The sequence below is a fragment of the Lutjanus erythropterus genome, chromosome 15 (genome assembly GCF_056507025.1).
Source record: "Lutjanus erythropterus isolate fLutEry1 chromosome 15, fLutEry1.hap2, whole genome shotgun sequence".
NCBI lineage: Eukaryota > Metazoa > Chordata > Actinopteri > Lutjaniformes > Lutjanidae > Lutjanus > Lutjanus erythropterus.
Window position 1 is genome coordinate 13372474 of NC_139331.1, and position 19569 is coordinate 13392042.

At 40.1% G+C, this 19569-nt stretch overlaps 1 protein-coding gene across 4 annotated transcripts in view; it reads right to left on the reverse strand.

Moving 5' to 3' along the window:
- Window positions 1-19569, reverse strand: part of klhl29 (kelch-like family member 29) — a 321705-nt gene that overhangs the window by 165003 nt on the left and 137133 nt on the right. Inside the window, exon 1 of one of the 4 annotated variants that reach the window (XM_084736951.1) lies at window positions 6171-6428. The exons of the other annotated variants lie outside the window; for them this stretch is intronic. Within the exon in view, the coding sequence (XP_084593077.1) occupies window positions 6171-6311 (141 nt within the window). The 5' untranslated portion in view covers window positions 6312-6428. Of the gene's footprint in view, window positions 1-6170; window positions 6429-19569 lie in introns of those variants that run through there. 4 annotated transcript variants of the gene reach the window in all.

The following is a 19569-nucleotide window of genomic DNA, read 5'->3' on the forward strand; positions in this document are numbered from 1 at the left end:
TTTCATCTGATTTAACAGAGAATTGCACCCGGTGGCAACCATTAAGAATAACTACATAGAAATAGACCGTCTTCCCACAGATGGTCTTGTTTGCTTTTGTAGGTCATATAGAAGCATCAGAAATAAATCCAGACAGAAAGTTTTCAGTGTTGGCTGTCCAAGGGAAAGGTTTTGGCACCCCTGATTTAGATGCATCCACACAAACAGTGCTGAGCAGAAGTTAAACCTGCCTCTTTGAAGGATTCATTTAAACTTCAATTTAGTCCTAGAGCAGCTCTGATCCTTCCTTTTGCAGCCGGTAGTTTAATCCAGAACAGGCTAAATCTATGACTATTTTAAAATAAGCCTGTGCAAGCTGTTCTGAGTTAAGACAGTTTAAATAGCCATTTTAGTCTGGGACTAGACTTAAGATAGCCCTACATGGTATCAAAATAGCAACATCTGCTGCGTTATAAACAACTTCACAATAGCAGACACGTTCAATGAGTGTCACTCGCTTGATAAATCCATACTGAAAGTTATCTGACAGTTTGTAAGTGCTGGGGGCAAAAAGGAAAAAAACAGTAAAGGGAAACATCTCAAGGCAAAGTAGCAAACAGAGTGATGGAGTGAGAGAATGAAGCCGGGTTTAAAGGAGGGGGGGGGCGGGGCTGTCAGGTCTTTTTGTCCAGCTCAACCTGTCGACTTCAGACAAGAGAAAACTGAAATGGTTTACTCAGAGAATGCCCTAAGCGCTCAATTTCATCCACAAAGCCCTGGAGACTCAGGGAGGGAGGGAGAATTCGGACAATTTTCAAGGTGAGGAGTTGCTTTCTGTAGCCCACTATTTGTTTTAATGAGTGTTTTTTCCTCCTCCGCTCTGTGCGCTTTACTGTATTCCTCTCCAGCCATGCTTTACCTTCCACACTATACAGGCAACTCCTCATTAACTCGCAGCGTTGACTCTCTTATTTTCCTTTAGCCCTGCACCTGCCTCATAATGTTCTCTCATTAATACTCCCACCCATTTACCCAAAACAGAGAAAAAAACAGGAAAAATCTCTCCTGCTGAAAGGCAATCCATCTGTCACAGTTTTAGTGCACCAGGAAAAAAAGAGAAAAAAAGGTTCTTAGTCAGCGCCATCACATTGACAGCATATCAGCCAGGCTCAGGAACAATCCTGACTTGAAAATGATCAAGGTTAGATAGGAAATACACACACCAGAAACACACACAGCAGGTGCATGTACACACGCATGCACACACACACACACACACACACACACACACACACACACACACACACACACACACACTGAAGCCAAGAGATATCAGACGGGATGTTTATTAAGACGACAGACTTGCTGCAGGTAGGCAGGCAGGAAGGTACTGCAGGTTCTGGGACAGCGCCTGCCATTTTCTCTCAATTTTATTTGCTCTCCCCGTTTCCAGTCCCCTCCTCCCCGGCCACCCATTATCACCGGGCAGCAGATGGTTTCCTCTGACTCGACAAAAACCATGCTGGAGAAGAGGAGGGGAGCCAGATAAATAATTTTTGAGTCGTGCCAAGCCATTCTGTGTTTGTTGTCAAGCTGTCTGCTGGGGAAAGGTTATTTTGTACCCGTAAGCTACATTCATGCATATGGACCACATTCTGTAAGTGTGGAACGTGGACCTTACACACAGAACGCACGCAAAGGTGAAATTATGTTTGAAAAACATGTGCATACAGTACCTCTACACCAGAATCTAGACATATAGCTGCTTGTACACATAAAAGATGTGCTTCTGAACCAGTTGAACTTTGAGCTTTATGTCTGCACACAATACACTCAAGCAGCTATGTTCCTTATTTACCACCATAATTCACTACTACTCATACAAGAAAAATCACAGGCTAGCCTCTGTCTCTGGATAGACAGGGGGACTGCTCGATGATTTTCTCACATTAACATTATATTTGGCTAGAGCTGAAATGATCAGTGGATTAATTACTAATTAATAGATCGAAAAAATAAACTATTTTGATAATTGATTAATTGTATCAGTCATTTTTCCATACAAAATGTGAAATGTGCTTTTGGACTGCTAGTTAGACAAAAGAAGAAATCTGAAGATATCACTTTGGCCTGGGCACTTTTATTTATTTATTTTTTGACAATTTACAGACTAAATTGTAAATCAATTAATCATGAAAATACAGTAACTGGCAGATTAATCGATAATAAAAATAATCATTTCTTGCAACCCTTTGGCCAGCAAAGTAATAGCTATAGGGTAGGGTGGTGACATGAAAATGAAAATGCCTCAGAAGTTCGTGTACAATGCATTCTGCAGGCATCCACATTATCTACCTAAAAAGTAGTAAATTGTCCCTTTAATCTGCCAGTGAAAAATATCTGAAAATAGTTACGTGCACAATATGTAAGTTCAGTAACATAGGGTGTCTCAGGGGTCTTTCTCAGGCAGAAATCATGTTTATGGACAAGGTAATGTATCGAAGTTTTATCTATTTTACGTTTAGTCACATTTGCCTTCCTGACCAAAAGTATTCAACATATCCCGTGTTTTCCCAAAAGTCAGTTAGCAGGAAACACAGCACTAAATAAATCACATATTTCTTAGCATTTTACCATTGCTGAAAAATTTAAAATGTTGAATTGGGATAATGTAAGTTCACAACTCTACATATTATACACAAATGCATAATATATCTAGCGATTATAGACATTTTAATATGGAAATGTTACATATTTTATATGTCTATATATGTATATATATATACACATATATATATACATAATGCATTCCCAAAGCCAAAGATGAGTTATTTACACTTATTACTGCTACTTTTGTCCAAACTCCAAACAACAAGCTGCATAAGACAATTACAATTATAAAAGGTGTAGCAGAGATTGTTTTTGTCAAGTCAACTAATTGATTAATTGATCATTTCAGTTCTAGTGCAAAATATAAGGTAAAGCTGCATTTTATGTTTACAACATGCTGGCACTTTTTGCAGTGAAACAAAGTGATATATTTAACAGGATATTGTGGGAATCTTCTTTAGTACTGTAATTCAAACCTACAAAAAGATAATATGAGTGCGGCTGTCCAGTTTCATCTGAGCTGCCATGTAAAGCCTTTCCCAAAATTTGAAGCAGCAATCTGCTCCTCCTGCACAATCACACATGCAGATACGCATGAGCACACACATGCAGGCACAGCAAAGCTAAAAGGATTTTTTTTCCCCCCTTCTCAAACCTTTGAATGTTGTAGACATGTCAGAATCAGAGTATTGAAGACAGGAAGATGAGATCAAGACGCATCAGGCCTGAATCTACTATACTCGTCCACTCGTCCTCCTCAGTCCGGGCAGTGGACATGGCAGGCTGATTCTGGCTGACGTATCAACTATTTTCTCGGACATGGCAAACACTGACATCTGTCATTATGTGCGTTCTGCTATCTCGCAATAGTAGGCAGCATTAATGTGCCTACCAGAACCTCTTTGCCACTGGCCACCATCTGCTGTGGGCACATATAGGAGGGGCCTCTTGGTGAGCCAGGGCTCTGGGCTTTGATTGCTTTGAGTCATCCACAACATCCACATCCAAATAAACAGAAAGCGTTTGCTTGCAGCTTTGTGTTTGCCTTTGCATTTTGTTCAAGCCAACCCTTGTCTGTGTGAGGTATTGCACCAGTTCAATCCTATAATAACACAGAGTGGGACACCAGGTGTCCACAGAGAACTACCAACGTGCACATTCTGCAGCTCCAGGGACTGTATTACAGAAACCTCCTATCTTAAGTTAAGTTGAGGAGAATCTAAGATAGGATTTTTCCAATTTAATATACAGATGGAAATCCTAAATAACTTTGGGTATTGCATCATATTTTTATCCTATTTTATCTCAGGTTAGGAAATCCTAAATACTCAATCCAACATCTCTTTATTAACTTCTTTTGTCTGCTACCTAGCAACCAACACTACCTCATCTAGCCAATCTTTAACAACTTTTTAACTGTTAGTTTTTTAAAGACATTGAATTATATATTGAAACATACAAAAAACACAGCAAAAACAACAACAACAACAACAACAACAACATAATTTACAACAGCTTGGGAGATAAAAGAAAGACAGTGCACTAAAATAGCAGTTTCCACCAGATTAAACAACATTGATGTTAACAGCTAACATGACTGATAACTAGCTAACATTACCATTTGTCATGGTTAGCCAAGACTCTTGTTAGCTACTGTTAGCAGAGGAAAACAATTTTTATTTCCCTTGCTGTTAGCGAACACTGCCATTAGCTACTGTGACCCTATGCTGGGAGGTCCTTACCGACCATTTTCTTCAGAAAAAGTCCCATAACAGTCCTTTAAAAGTGAAATAACTTGTCAAACATAAGACAATGGCTGAATTTATGGTGGTTAGAAAGGAGGAGGAGCTATTTGACTATATTTATTTTTATTTGGATTATATTTAATTTGGATTATGTGCTTTCCATATTCTACTAGGTGAATGGCATTCTCATATTTTTACTTTATTGCCCATTTTGGAGAAGCTACCTAACAGAGTAAGTGTGCTATCCAAGCTAGCTAACAACTATTAATTAGTGGCCATAAGAGGTCATTAAAAATAAAGTTTGTAATTTTCAATTTTGTAAGTAAGTTTCAAGTTATCATAAAATTTTTATAATCATTAATGAAACACAGCCATGGGAGGTGTCGTACTATAATTGGTGACCCCTCCTCAAGGTAGCCTAACTGTAATTACCATGGTTACCAAACAATTAAGATAGGATATCTGCACATTAGGAAGTTTCTGGCTCTTTGTACCTATTGTGCTCATTGTATGGGCCGGTATACCTACGCCTGTACATACAGTATAGTGCTCCCATCCAGTTAAGAGATGGCTTCAGTTTCCCCAGAGAAATTACTTTATTGCTTGACTCGGGGAGAAATAGCAAGAGCACATGAGAGGGAGGGAGGGATGAGTATGTCTATAACACCCAGGTCCCATTGGGGTAAACAACGTTATAGCACACACTGATCAAATCAACTAACTGCTATGAGATTTAATAACAGGTCTGGGTGAAAAAAGAGGCGTACTATAGTGAGAGCAACATTGGGTTTTGAAGAAAAAGAAAGAGAGGAGGGTTGAGAGGGGGCTTGGGCCTTAAATGGAGAAAGGCGCTCACACACAAACAGGAGACGCACACACGGAGCAGGTCAGTAACAATACCACAGTGAAAAGCTAATCTCGTGAAATGTCATTAGCAACAACTGCCAGGCACAATGAGATAGCAATGTGTGGGGTGGAGGCCGATGCTACACCGCTTGATTATGTTCTACCTTTTAAGGTTCAGTGTTCCTCTGGTGCCAAAGCTTTTTACGCACAAGAGGAAAATAACAGACCGCGGGCGAGGAGGAGGTTCGCTGTTGTGTGATATCACTCAGCTGGCATGGTAATCAGGCTTGTTAATGTGCAGTTGTTATCCTGATAGGTTTATCAGCTAATCTATTCAGAATGGATGGACCAGGAATGCTCCTGGATTTCTGGTGGTCCAATGTGGAGCCGCCATTACAGTTTAATTTAAATGCATCCGAGAAAATACACTTCCACAATCAGCCGGCTATCTCTGGGGAGATGCATGTACACAAATTTAATTCTAATCAAAATTTCAATAACAGCAGTGTGCCTTGCTATATTGTGTGCACCCCGTAAAATAATGTCACATTGTAATTCCACACCATGAACAAATCATAAAAAAACAGTATGTGCGGGCAAGGAAATGAAATTCAACTCCGACAGAATGGCTTTTTCTTCCCTTTGGCCAAGCATGGACAGATACAACGAATTTGGCTGAAATGTGGAGGGTGATGGAAATAATGGCTTTCCTCAGAGAAAAGAAGCAGAAAGAATGGCAGCGAAGGAAGGAGTGAAAGATTGAGAGGCAGAGTAAGACAAACCCATCCATCACATAGCCTTGTATCATTTCCTTTGACAGATCATTTTCAGTTTTTCTAAAATGGAGAGGGGGGAAAAAAAAAACTCCTTCTCCCTCCTCCTGCTCCGTCCAAAACGCTCCAGCCAAGTGTGGTCCGAAACTGACCAGGAGCGCTAAGGGGGTGTACAAAAGCGCACAACTCATTTTCTTTTCGAACATTATTCACTTACTGTATAGAGGTATCTCTTTTCCATGACAACGCGCTGACACCTAAATGTGCAGTGGATTTGTTCTGGGCTTCCGTCATAATGGTGCTGAATGCTGGAGCCGAACCATGGGGCAGCTGTGTCCAATCTATTAGACTGGAACATAGCAGAGCATCTCACGAGTAAACAAAGAGACTACTGCGCCATTTTTGGCAGCCATCTTAAAATGGAGTGGTGCTCCAACACGCTGAACAGCGGGTACCAGAGACAGGAAAGGTGCGTATTCACTGTGATGGCTGCATACTGGGGAGACAGAGAGGAATCGAGGTAATGTTTCTTTTTAATCTGAACCCATTGTATTACAACTGGAAATGTGAGCTGATAACGCCGATTAGACATATCCAGGGAATTGTGAAAGGTATAAAATGTTGTATTTCTCAAGCATTAAAACTCAAATCTTGGTGGTTTAAATACTGGCTAATAATTTTTTTTATTGATCAATTAATTAACTGATTATTTTCTCGATTAAATGATTAGCTGTCTGGCCCGTGAAATCTCAGAAAATGGTGAAAAATACAAATTATAGAAACATATTATATAATAAAATACTAATATAATAAAAAAAATTAAGCAAGCAAAATCCAAAGATGTTCTTTTTAGGAAATTTACAACAATGCTAACTCAGGATATAAAAGCAGAGTGGGCTAAGATACCAAATTAAACAAGCTAGCTAGCACTACAGTTAGCCAAAGAAAATAATTTTTATTTTCCTTGCTGTTAGCAAACACAACCATTAGCTACCGTTAGCAAACACTGTCTTTAGTTACTGTGACCCATACAGTATGTTAGCTTCTACCTTAATTTGAAGACAGATTACTTCAATCCAAAGATATTCTTTTTGGGAAATTTACAATAATGCTAACTTCCAAGATACAAAAAAGACAGTGGACTAAGACAGTAGTCTCCACCAGATTAAAAAAGTTAGCTAACACTACTGTTAGCTACTGTTAGCTAATGCTATCATTACCTACAGCTAGCTGGCACACTGCTAACTACTGTTAAACAAAGGAAATTAATTTTTAGTTTCCTTGCTGTTAGCGAATACTACATTAGCTACCATTAGAAAACACTACCTTTAGCTACTGTTAGCTTGTTAGTAAGTTAGCTTCTACCTTTAACTTCAAGACAAATGAGTTGGAGGTGTTGGTAACTGTTACATGCAGCAGCCTCTCTCTCTCTGTCAGCCTAGTCTTCCTCCTCCCTCTGCCTGCAGCGCACCTGAGTGCAATCAGCACTCAGGTAGAGAGAGGAGGATAAGAGGAAGCGAGTGTAGAGAGAAGGGGGCTGGCACATGGCACATGGCACACAACACATGGACGACAGGTAGTGAGGAGACTTTCTTCCTTTTTTTTTTTTTCTCTCCCCAAGCAGGTTTAATCTCCTTGCATGCTGGCCCAGCGTCTTCCCCACTTTTGTTCCTTTTGGCCAGGGTCTCCAGCCCCCTTTGTTTCCCCTTAGTTATGTTGTCTTTGTTTAATACTTTGGGTCTTTCATAATAAAGCTTGTGGGTTAAATCAGTACCTTTTTGGTGTGGCATCCTCATTTTATATGTTGCAGCCTCTTGCCCCTGGACAGCCATGTTTCTTTTAGATGTTCCACTGTATTAAGCAAGTTAGCTAACACTACTGTTAGCTACTCTTAGCTAAGATTCCTGTTAATTAGCCAAAGAGAATTATTTTTGTTTTCCTTGCTGTTAGCCAGCACTACCATCAGCTACTGTTATGAAACACTACCTTTAGCTACTTATAGCCAGTTAGTAAATTAGCTTCTAGTGTTGGCAACATCTGTTGAGAAATCCAGAAATGTTCTTTGTGGGAAGTTTGCATCAATGCTAACTTGAGAGATAAAAGCAAAAGAGTGGGCTACGCTTACTCTACCGTTAGTTATTGTTAAGTAAAGAAAACAATTGCACACAAATTAGCTACCATTAGCAAAAGTGTTGATCACTGTTTCCCAAAGCCCAAGATGATGTCATCAAATGTCTTGTTTTGTCCACCAAAATATATTTGGTTGACTGTCACAGAGAAGTAAATAAACCAGAAAATATTCACATTTGAGATGGTGAAATCAAATAATTTGGACATTTTATTTTAAAAAATGATTACTCTCTTATCAAAATAGCTAATAATTAATTTAATAGTCAATTTATAATCAATTAATTGATCACTGCAGCTCTATTTAAGACCTGACTGTGAATTGGAGAGCTCATGTCTTAACTGACACATTTTCACAGTCAGAGAAATGACTATAGATAAAAATCTGCAGCCCAGCTCTTATCACATCATTCTCTGCTGATCCACCTTGGTAAGCCATCTGAAAATTTCACTTCCATACATGGCTCTGATTGAAAAATTGTTTGGCCTGATACTTGCATTACACAATCAGTGCATAACCTTGTGTTTTCTCACTATTATGGTTCATAATGAGAAGGAACAAAGAAGCTCATTCGAAATAAACAAATATTAAGTGGAAAGAAAATTGGCTGCTAAATGTTTTTTAACAGCCAAACATTTCTGCTGTTAGACACATAATCTGAAATATTATTTAATTAAAACCATGTTTACAGTGATTCAGGCCATTTTATTTTCACGAGTCTGCTGAACAATGCTTGCCACCTGCCTCTTTTTTAAAGAAATACAGCAGTTTTATCTGCAGTCACCATCTGCATCGAGGCAACATCACTTTATACAAGAAAAATGTCAGCCATTACTGGTGCTTGACTGTTCATGACTGGCAGTTTGTGCACTAAAAACTGAAAATCCAAACAAAGCCGATCCTTCCAGGCGCTAACATTTAACACTGACCCCCGGCAGCAACGACACACAAACATAATGAAAACACACAACACGGGCGCCTGGTGGGTATATATATGCTATTGATGCACCAGAGAAAGGGCTACGGATACAGACTCTATAATTTCAAGCCCCGGGCCAAACGACTGAAGGGGAACGGACTTCACTTCCACTGAAATTCCAGCTAAGACACTCCGACAGCTCCGGCAAGCTCCTGGCTCGACGCACACGTTCCAGAAAAGAGAAGCGTGATCGCAGGGGCGAGGCCGACAAGCTTCAGTGGAAAAGCAGGGCTGGAAACCCCGCCTAATATCCCATGAGTGCTCTGAGGTTGCAGCACTTGCCCTCCAAACTCTACCTCAGCCCCTCCTTTTCTTGTGTTTTCTTTTCTCCTGCACAGACTGGAAGTGGCTGGGGTGCAACAGCAGCGTGAACATGTTTTTATCTGTGGGACTAAGCAGCGGTGGTGAGGTTTTTTTTCAGAGAGGATGACTAGTGCTTGGACATGTGAGCTGTGGAGACTTCCTTATGTCATGGTAACACCTCCCAGAGGAGTGTGTCATGGGCCATGTTGCCCTCTGTTGGCACTGGCCGGGACAGTGAGAGACATAGGTCTCCAGCAGGCCATGACCCTGCCTGATATGTGGTGAGTGTTTGGGGAACAAAATATCCACTGCCTGTCACAGCAGCAGCTGTGGAGACCCACAGACAACTGTGTTGCTCTTGTCTGTGGTTGAAATTGAGGAAAAATGACAAAATGTGTGTCCCTGTGTGTGTGTGAGGGAAGAGTGTGTGTGTGGCTGTAATAAATGAGTGTTAACTGGGCAAACGGCCATTTAGCGCAAAAGAATAAATTGAATTTATATTGATATTGCAATACGAAGGGAAACTATCTAGTTTGCCAAGAGTGCAGTGTGGGGAGTTTTTAAATGCATTTTACAACACATGAAATCTGCAAGCCAAATACTGGAATGTTTTGGCTTGTAGGCTGAAAACCAGATGACCATGTGGCAGGCCTGGAAATAAGGGATAAAATGTAGTTGATGGTTATTGCACAGGTCCACACTCATGTAGCTGTTCAAGTTCCAAAGTGGCATACTATCTGAACAAAAGATTTTCATCACCACCATATTCACACACTCTTCTATTTGTCTCTGACATACAGCACTTCAAGACAGACAGTAGCATGTTTCGTTAATGTGGCTGTCTTTACTGGAACAGTTATTTCGTTGACATCACAGACGTCAAAGACTACTGTCTTTGTAAAAGCAACTTTTATTATCATGTTGCTAATGTAGCCGCTAAATAGTTTTGAATTTTTTAATGTTACTAATTTATCTTAAAATAACAGCATCAAAATAATTTGAATGGGACTTTGACTTGTAATAGGGAGAATGGCACCTCTTTCATTGCCACTCTGCTGCAAAATGCCTATTGCAACGTTGATTGATATATGAAGCTAGCTTGGTACTCTCTGAAAAGTCGATGATGAAAGCCAGGCAGTGCGCCCAGCAGCGCACCGGGCAACGCGCCAGGAGACGCACTCTCTGGTGCATTGGGTTTTTATACTTGAACAATGAGCAGGAGGATGCACACTATTCCTTTTTTGCTGTGTGGATATCTGATGTTGTCAGATCACAGATGACCAAGAAAGGGATTCAAACGTGAGGCTAAACCATGAGGCTCTCACAGGCTGATGTAGGAGTTCTAGTGTGGCACTGAACTGAAAAAAAAAGGGAACAAATCTTTAAATCTTCATATTGAACAGCCAAATCTGATTTGACTAACCAAATTCTGGGTTGGGTACAGCACTAGTATTCCCAGTGCGGACATCATGACAGAACTAAAGAGACCAAAGAGGTTGTTAAAGGAGGACCAAGCAAGAGGCCACAAGATAAGAGTAAATCTGGACTGCTTTTAGTCATTAGCGAGAGCTTTGTACACAGACAGACAGCTGCTCTGGCCTTCTTGCTGTTGGACTAGTAAGTAATATCACCTGGCTTGCTATGTCTATGTCTTTGTCTGTGTTGCTGCATTTGCTTGATTTTTGGCTGTGTTAGGAAAGTTGTTGACTCGCACCTTTTTTGATGTCACTTCTACATCCTTGGGATTTGGAACTTTTATATTTATGTTGTGTAAAAATGAATTGCACTCCAAAACTGTAGAGGAGCCTGGGCACAAAAAATAAAAGGTCTTGCATAATAGAGCTTTAAGCTTTCACTCTATTCACTTTGTACTTTAAAGGACAAGTTGGCTTCAGCGTTCAGCAAATTCATAGAAATACTGACCTTCGATTTGGGTCAAGTAGCTATACACATCAGTTAATACAGGGCTGCTCTTTTTGCATGCTTTGTCCTCTCCTGTCCTGTATTCTGTTCGCTTGACCGTAAGCCTCACACACCTGGAAAAATTACTTGCACCATCCCTGCACTAGTTTCTTTGCAAACAGTATCGAGCAAAAGGATGCAATGGGAGGGCAGGAGATGTTTTTCCTGGGAGACAAATGCTTTACACTGTGTGGAGAGGTTTAATCGAACTCAGTAGAGTTCAGTAGCCTTGTAGTAAAGTTCACAGGATTATCTTTATGGGACTCCTGCTTGACTTATAATAAGAGATTAGAGATGGGAAAAAGATCTAGTTACAGCATCTACGGTGAAGAGCTGGACTCTCGCAGGTCTGAAGCACGTTTCAGGAGCAAAACAGCTAATTTGATACTCATTCTGTGATGCATGCACGCACACACGCGGAGTATAAAGCAGCGCAGGCAGGCAGTTAGATGGATGCTACTATCCCGTGGAGCTTCCTATTGACTTTATCTGGGCACCAGCAGATCTGGCAGACAAAGAAGCAGCCTTTGGTCAATAGGGACCGCAAGAACAGAACAGTCAGGTTTCTGGCCAACACCCATGCTGCTCTGACAAAATGCACAAAAATATGAGCTCCGAAATAGCCTTAGATTTCAAACCAGATGGTATTTAGGTGAGCAGGGCCGCATTTTGTTTAACTTCCCATCCACAGGATTTAGTCTGTAAAAATGCACACGCTGGAGCATTTTACAGTGTTACATCACCTCGGCACCTGGAGGGCAAAAACTCTAATCAGACTACAAGTGTGAGTAATTAAACTGAAAATACAGGCACAGCCAATGGCCAGTATTTGCTGCAAATGTGCCTAATTAATGATGCAGCGCTGTGACATTATGAAAGCACAATGAGCAAATGTATCAGCTCCACTCAGATGAACTCCGGACATTGAAATGAATATTCCAGTTGGCTAGAGAGTGCCTATCACCTTTCATTGGGGCTCCTAAAAATAGCAGTATTAAGTGAGGTACAGCAGAATCTGCATTACATTATGCTGTCAAATCAAAACCCCTCGTGACTCCACTAAGGTATATAATTACCGGTGTGCCCACAAGTCTCTTAATATCTGCTATTTTGCCACCTTTTTATTCACTAAAAAGCATTTCCTACTAAAAGGAATCAAATGTGCTATAACATTAAAAAAAATTAATCCAGTCCGTAACTTGTGTTATTCTTAACAGCAAGTTGTAAGAAATCATTAATAATCTTGTAAAAGGAGTAGATGTTTATAATGGTTAACTTGAGCAGTATGTTAATGTAGTCTGGCAGGCAGTGAACTCCAAGTCCAGAAGGCGTATAATTGGAGAAGTGAGGAGGGGGTGGAGGGAAACACCTGGATTCAACCACAGACTTAACATATAGTCTGTGGATTTCAACCTATTTAAAAGGAGAAATGTGTCATTTATTTAGTGTACTTTATCATTAAATGATTGTGATATGTCATCAGAGATGAAAAGAAACATGCTAAATTCAAATCATTGTGGTGTCCTCCATCCTGGGCCACAATAATTATTTAGTTTGTCTGTTTCATGTTCATTTGAGTTCAAATTAATTCCAAATGTTCATCGAATGAGTAAATGTATGTTTAGGAGTTGTAAGAAATAATTAATAATCTTTTAGAAGGTGTGGATGTTTAAAACAGTTCAATTGAGCAAAGTGTTAATAGAGTCTGGCAGGCAGAAGCCAAGTAGTCTCTCAACTCCAACTCCAGAGTGTGTATTTTCAGAGCAGTGAGCTTTTGTTTCAGGATAACGGGCTTAGCTTTACATTAACAGACAACTGACACTTATAAAAAGCTGATCAAATTACAGTGTAGGCCTCATCAGCATTTTTTATTGTCAAATAACAATTTTACCCTCATCTTGCGCTTCTGCAGTCTGAAGCCTGAGCGCCCCTTAGTCTGGGGAGGAGGGGGTGTGGGGAAACAACCACAAACTTTATATCAGAAAGTATTTCAACTAATTTAATACACAGTCTATGGCTCCAACTCGCTATTTTGGCTGCTGTATTTAGTTTTGGATGTGCATACATATATATCTATACATATATATATTACATATATTACGTATTGCTCCTTTAATGCAAGTGACAGGACTTGTGCAGGGATAAAGACTTCTGCGTGAGACTTTATCAGCTAAAAAGACAAGTCGACATGAAGTAGTGCTCAAGCAGCCACATGTGTAACCTGTGGCAATGTTCCAACCTTTGAGGTTTCAGTCTTGGAGCTTCAGCGCTGCTCCCCCAGGGCTTGAGAGGAGACTGAAAGACTGGTTTATCCCACAAGATGAAGTGGTCAGTGCGGCTCTGTGCTCCTGCAAGCACAGGGGGGAGTCCACACAGCACACTGCTTGGGGTAAGATATACACTGGAGAGACATGCTGGGATCATTAGAGACCCAAGACTCCTAAAGAAACTGAGAAATAGCCATGAACTACACAGCGGCAGGTGGATAAACAGACCTCGGCTTGAATTATGGGAGGATTTTTTAAGCAGCTTTTCAACTGCCTCTGAATGAGCTCCTCTTGATTTGCTCTAATGTTGTCGCTTTTTCAAATGCTAATGCTGTTCTATACAGATGGCAGAAGTAATTTCAAGGTCCATATCCTGTGTCGAAAGTTACAATTGACAAGTAAAATTAGGATCTTTTTGAAGATTGGTTGATGTCTCCATGCTTGTTTTGTTTTCCAAACAGCACACAATTTTGTAAATGAAAAAAGTATTCCACAAACTGAACACCTAGTGGCAAAAATCAAACCTGCGTAAATATTCTTAAGGAAACGGCACGTCCTGTCTTCCATTCAAAAAGCCATTCAAACAATGATGGATTCTAGAGTATAATCGCTATGTAAGAATAAAAAAAAAATAGATTTGTAAAAGTTATAAAATACTGCATCCTCTATGTGCTTAGAAAGTCTGTCTTTTTCCGTTTTATAAATACTGAAAAATCTCTGTTCAGTCTGTAAGTACATTTTTCAAAAGGTAGAATCGATGCAGTGTGCCTGTCAATGTTGTAGTTCACACACATCCTCTATTTCCTTTGTTTTCTGTTTTGAAGGTGTCCAGCTCTCTTCTGTAGACTCCTACTGAAGCTATACTCAGTGTTGTAGAGAATCAAACAAACAGAAAATCCTGCAGCTAGTTGGCATCTGTTTGTCCTTCCCCATTTTTACCACAAAAACTAGTGAGAATAACAGCTCAGTATGTATTTTATCAGTCCCAGTGCCAGTGAAATGGGCAGACTTACAAAGATTTGCTTTGGATCTTTGTAGCAGGTACATGCACACATCAAATTTGTGAAAACTAGGACTTCAAAACTACCCCCCCCCCCCCCACTCACACACACACCAAAAAAAAAAAACATTCTTGAAATGCCTTTTTGGGCCAATATTTAGTCGCTTTGGCATTTCTAAAATGATTTAATTCTGTTATTCGATTTGCTTGTTTGTTAGGCAGTAATGTGAGAGATGAAAAAGTGTTTCAGCTTCATGGACACAGACAGACAACATTAATATTCATGAGTTAGATGATTAATCACTTACATGGATGAGTCATGTTACTAAAAACACTTCCTGCAGCCAAATATAAAACTAGAATACCAATGAGCAAGAGACGTGGGGCTTAATACCTGAGGTGTCTTCTTTCTTTCTGTCCTCTTACTTGAGTGAGAAGATATATCACACACACATTTACTGATCAATAAAATGCAAGAACAGTTACCATTTGTGGTTTAAATGTTCCTTGGATACAGCAGTTCTGTAGCATTGCATTTGCTCTAGTGTTTCTCAAACTGGGGTACTAGCACCTCTAGTGGTACTTTGGAGCACTGCAGAGAGACCATGAGATTTTTTTTAAATGTTAAATCAGTAATGCATAATTCCTAAAATAATTATACTATGATAAGTTCAATAAAAAAATTGTAAATGTAAATGTAGATTATCCCTATTTTCAGTCCAATCTTTAAAGACAAATTTTAACATCTTCCGGATGCAGTCTGTTTAAAAAAGATGATCTTAATTAACATTCTAAAATAAATACATTTTGTTTTCTGGAGCTGTAAGAAATCAGGAGTGAACCATCTCACTTCCTTCTCATTTTAGTTGAGAAATGCACATGTGCAGTACCGATCCACGCTTTCCTCCATCATGCTAGCATAGTCAGTGTTAGCTGAGTCTGGAGATCCTGGCCAGACTGAGACCAAACACAGCCTTCAAGAACAGTGGCAGCCACTTTGATGACAGGGAATACAGCACCAAGGTGGTTCTCTTGCTGGGTTTGGCTCCTGGCACACTGGGGTTGAGCCAGCCAATTAGGCAGCTAGCTCCACAGCTAACTGAGCTAACGCCAGCTACAGATATCGGCAGACAGCAGTTAGCCTACTTTAGCAACAAGTAAACTAGTTAACAGCTATCTGTCCATCAGGTAACTCTGTAGGTTAAATCTAGGGATGTCCCAATCACATTTTTTTGCCCCCAAGTCCAAGTCCGAGTCATTTGATTTTGAGTATCTGCCGATACTGAGTCCTGATCCGATACTTCAGCAATGCATTAATAATAAGAAGAAAAAAAGAGAACACATCCACATTTCACATCCACCATGCGAAATGCCCAATTTGCACACATTACAAGTGGCTGTTGCATTGCCTTCGCTGCCAGTTTAAAATACCTCCAAACTGCAAACATATTCGCTGTCCCGAGGTGACATGTTTGCCCTGCATTAGCCTACCAATTACCAGCTCACTACTATAATGTTGTCTGAATTCCCCGCCTGCCGTAAATTGTGACGTTTACGGTGTTGTTTCTGTCTGCGCAACAATGAATATTGATGTTGTGGAACTTATTAAAATTAAAACCAAGCCACTGTCATTCCATTTGACAATCTCTTTGTACCTCAGGATGAATTAAAAACGTGAACATGGCCATGCTTGTTGTTTTGTAAGGTTAAATCTGATAATTTTCACCCGATTCCGATCATTTGAAAATCACATGATCGGCCCCGATTTCAGATCACGTGATCAGATCGGGACCTCCCTAGTTAAATCACTTTGGTACTATGCTCTGTCATCAAACTGGTCTTATAACCTTCAATGGCATCTTTATGACAAGTCCAAAATGTACCCTTTACTTGAGGTCAAAGAAAATATTAATGACTCAATTCTAATGGTCGCATGACAGCCAGTGTCAAAAACAACCACATATGACAGTTTAATGTCATGTTAAAATATAAAGCTAAACAGTCGGACAATGTCAAGTTGTCACGACGTTGTACATTTAAGTTGTAAAAAAGTGTGCTTGTCTTGAAAAGGAAAAAGTATTTCCAGGAACTGCAGCATCTGCAAATATGAGTTCTTCTGCAGCAGAGCATTTGAGTAAAGTTTTTTGGGGACTTTATCTAAAGGTCCCTCTTCTTGACCAGCAACCCCTTTACTGTATCTGAGCGAGGTAATGATACCACCAGAGGCGGACTTTAAAGGCACCCCTGTTGCCTGCTGCAACACCTGTGCTGTACACAGCTTCCTATTTCCCTCACACAACCCTGCACAACTGGTTCCCCCTGCACTTGTTGACAGAGCTTGTAATCTGAAATAGTCTGCGGGGTTGAGCTGTTAAGTCCCTTGTAGGAATGGGATATAGTTATAACGGGAAGTGGAGGACGAAGAGGAAGAGGAGGGAACATCTTCTCCGACGAAGCTTATTGAGCTGTCAGGTTTCAGTCCCTATCAGAGAGCATTGATTTCCTGTCACACATTCGACTGTATGTGCTTTAACATCCGTCTTTGACAAGAGTGCTTCGCATAATGGGCCCGCTTTGGTGGTTATGACCACATCAGGGAGCCCGTCCACATATTGATCTGTGTTGACGCCAAGCATAGTCCCTTTATTTAAATTGATCCATAACAGAGTAGCCGAGTGCTGGCTTCACACTCTGATCTTTAATGGAGACTATCAGACTGTAGATTGAGCGAGACACAGCGGAGTCGTCACAAGCTGTGACACAGATGACAGCTAATAGTGCTAATATGTCTGGATGTGGAGATTTAACATTTCCCTTCTGCAATGTATTCTCTGTGAATTTTGAAGAGCTGACTTGGAATTATATTTTGGCATTAGCATTTCAGTGACCTTTCTGGCACTCAATTCAGCCGTCAAAAGAGTATACTGCTGGGAAGCGATGAAGCAAAAGGAGCAGACACACTTAAAACAACTGATGAAATGGATGTAGTCAACTTTTCTTTTTGTCATTTACTAAACATAACATTTTGTCACAGTGCAGTTGCTTGAAAAATATATACAACACAAACATCTATTTGCCCCAGAAATTTCAACCTGTAAACTGTATAACAGAGGAGCTGTTGCATTATATTAATATGAATCTTAAGCAATGAGAGAAGACAATAAATGGGTTGTGTTTTCCATAGAGACCAGGCCTCATAATGGAGATATACAATGTGCATGCAGAGGACATTGCTTGTGCGAACAGTCACAATCTCATGGCCATGCCCGGACATTAGTGAGAGTCATTAGGCTCATTTAAATGAGGTCGTTAAGCCGATGAAATGAGGCCGTATATTTGAGTGCTGAAACAAAAGAAAGAGCCCTCCATTTCTCATTGGTCCGCAATCTCTTCTCTAAGTCAAGTACGCCATAACTCTGGCTGGAGGGAAGGGCCTGGGCGAGGCATATTTGGAGGCCAAAAGTCACCAACCCCAGACAGTTCACAACATCCTCTATCACTGTCAAATAAACTTAAGCACCAGCGATTACTGCAGCAGCAATTTTGACATGATGTTGGTGTTGTATGCAGAACTTGATCATGCAGCCATTAAGTTGCTTTGATTAGACTTTTTTGTCTTTTTCGCTGATATTTTTAAACCTGGCATGACTCATCAGAGCCAAAGGTGGTCCTCCATTAACTGCAGCTCTCTTTCAAAAACATTGTCCCCACACACACACACACACATACTGGGTGCACAGTAAGCCATTCCAACTCATTCATTCAGCCGTTCCACTGCACACACAGCTGACTTTTAACCAGGTGTGCACACTCATAAAATATATGGGAAGACTCAAGACATTAAGAAAGCAAATGCCAAATACACCAAGTCCTCCAAATTAACGCAGGATGACACACAAGCGTTTTCTCATCTGATTCTTCTGTTGGCCAGATAATTGTTGCAACAATAAAACAATTTTCTGATCTAACACTGCTATGGTTAATGTTTAGGCTTAGGCACAAATGACCTTGGTTAGGGTTAAAGAAAGATCAGTTCGGATTCTAATACTTTGTTGTTTTTTATAATAATGCTTGGTTAAAGGCACCATGTGAAGCAATATACCTGTATCAGTCACACTGTATTGCTTATGTTTGAATGGACTGTCTTATATGTAAAGCACTCAGGGCTGTTTTTCCAGGAAAATCCACAGGATGTGATGTTCATGTGTGCTCCCAAGTGCCTTGCTTTTTTTCTTAGCTTCCCCTACAGCGACAACACTGCGCAACACTAGCTAATGTTTGCTAAGAAATATAGCTGCAACTAACAATTACTTTCATAATCAATTCATCTTCAAATTATTTTTGCAATTGATCAATTAATTGTTTGGTCCATAAAATGACCAAAAACTGTTCATCAAAAAAGCTCAAATAGCTGCTTTTGTCAAACAAACAGTCCAAAACTCATGTTTATTTACATTTAAAAAGCTGGAAGCAGCATTTTTTTTTTTTACATTTTTGCTTGATAAATAACTGAAACTATTAATAATTTATCCAAATGTATTTTCTTTCAATCAAATAAGCTATTGATTGACCAATTTTTGTGGCTTTACTTAGAAATTGAGTCAACAAATGTCAACAAATGACCAGGACCCACTACAACACAAGCTTAACTTTACTTTTTCTCATCTATAAACATGATGCTGGATAATTACTGTTCATTACATCACTGTTTTGAGCGATGCTCACCACTATATGGAGTGTGAACACGCCCAGGATGCTGAATGCAGTTCACTTAACTGCCACCGGTGTCGCTAACAACAAAGAAGGATTTCTGAATATTCCAAGTAGTACCTTTAAAAGACAGCAACAGTCAACAGAGCACAAACTATGATCTCCCCTGTCAACATCTGACATTTTGTAGACCCTCCAACCACCTACTGTATCACAACATCACACCATTTCCTGCCAAGAGTCGTAATTCTTACAGCTGCTCGAGGT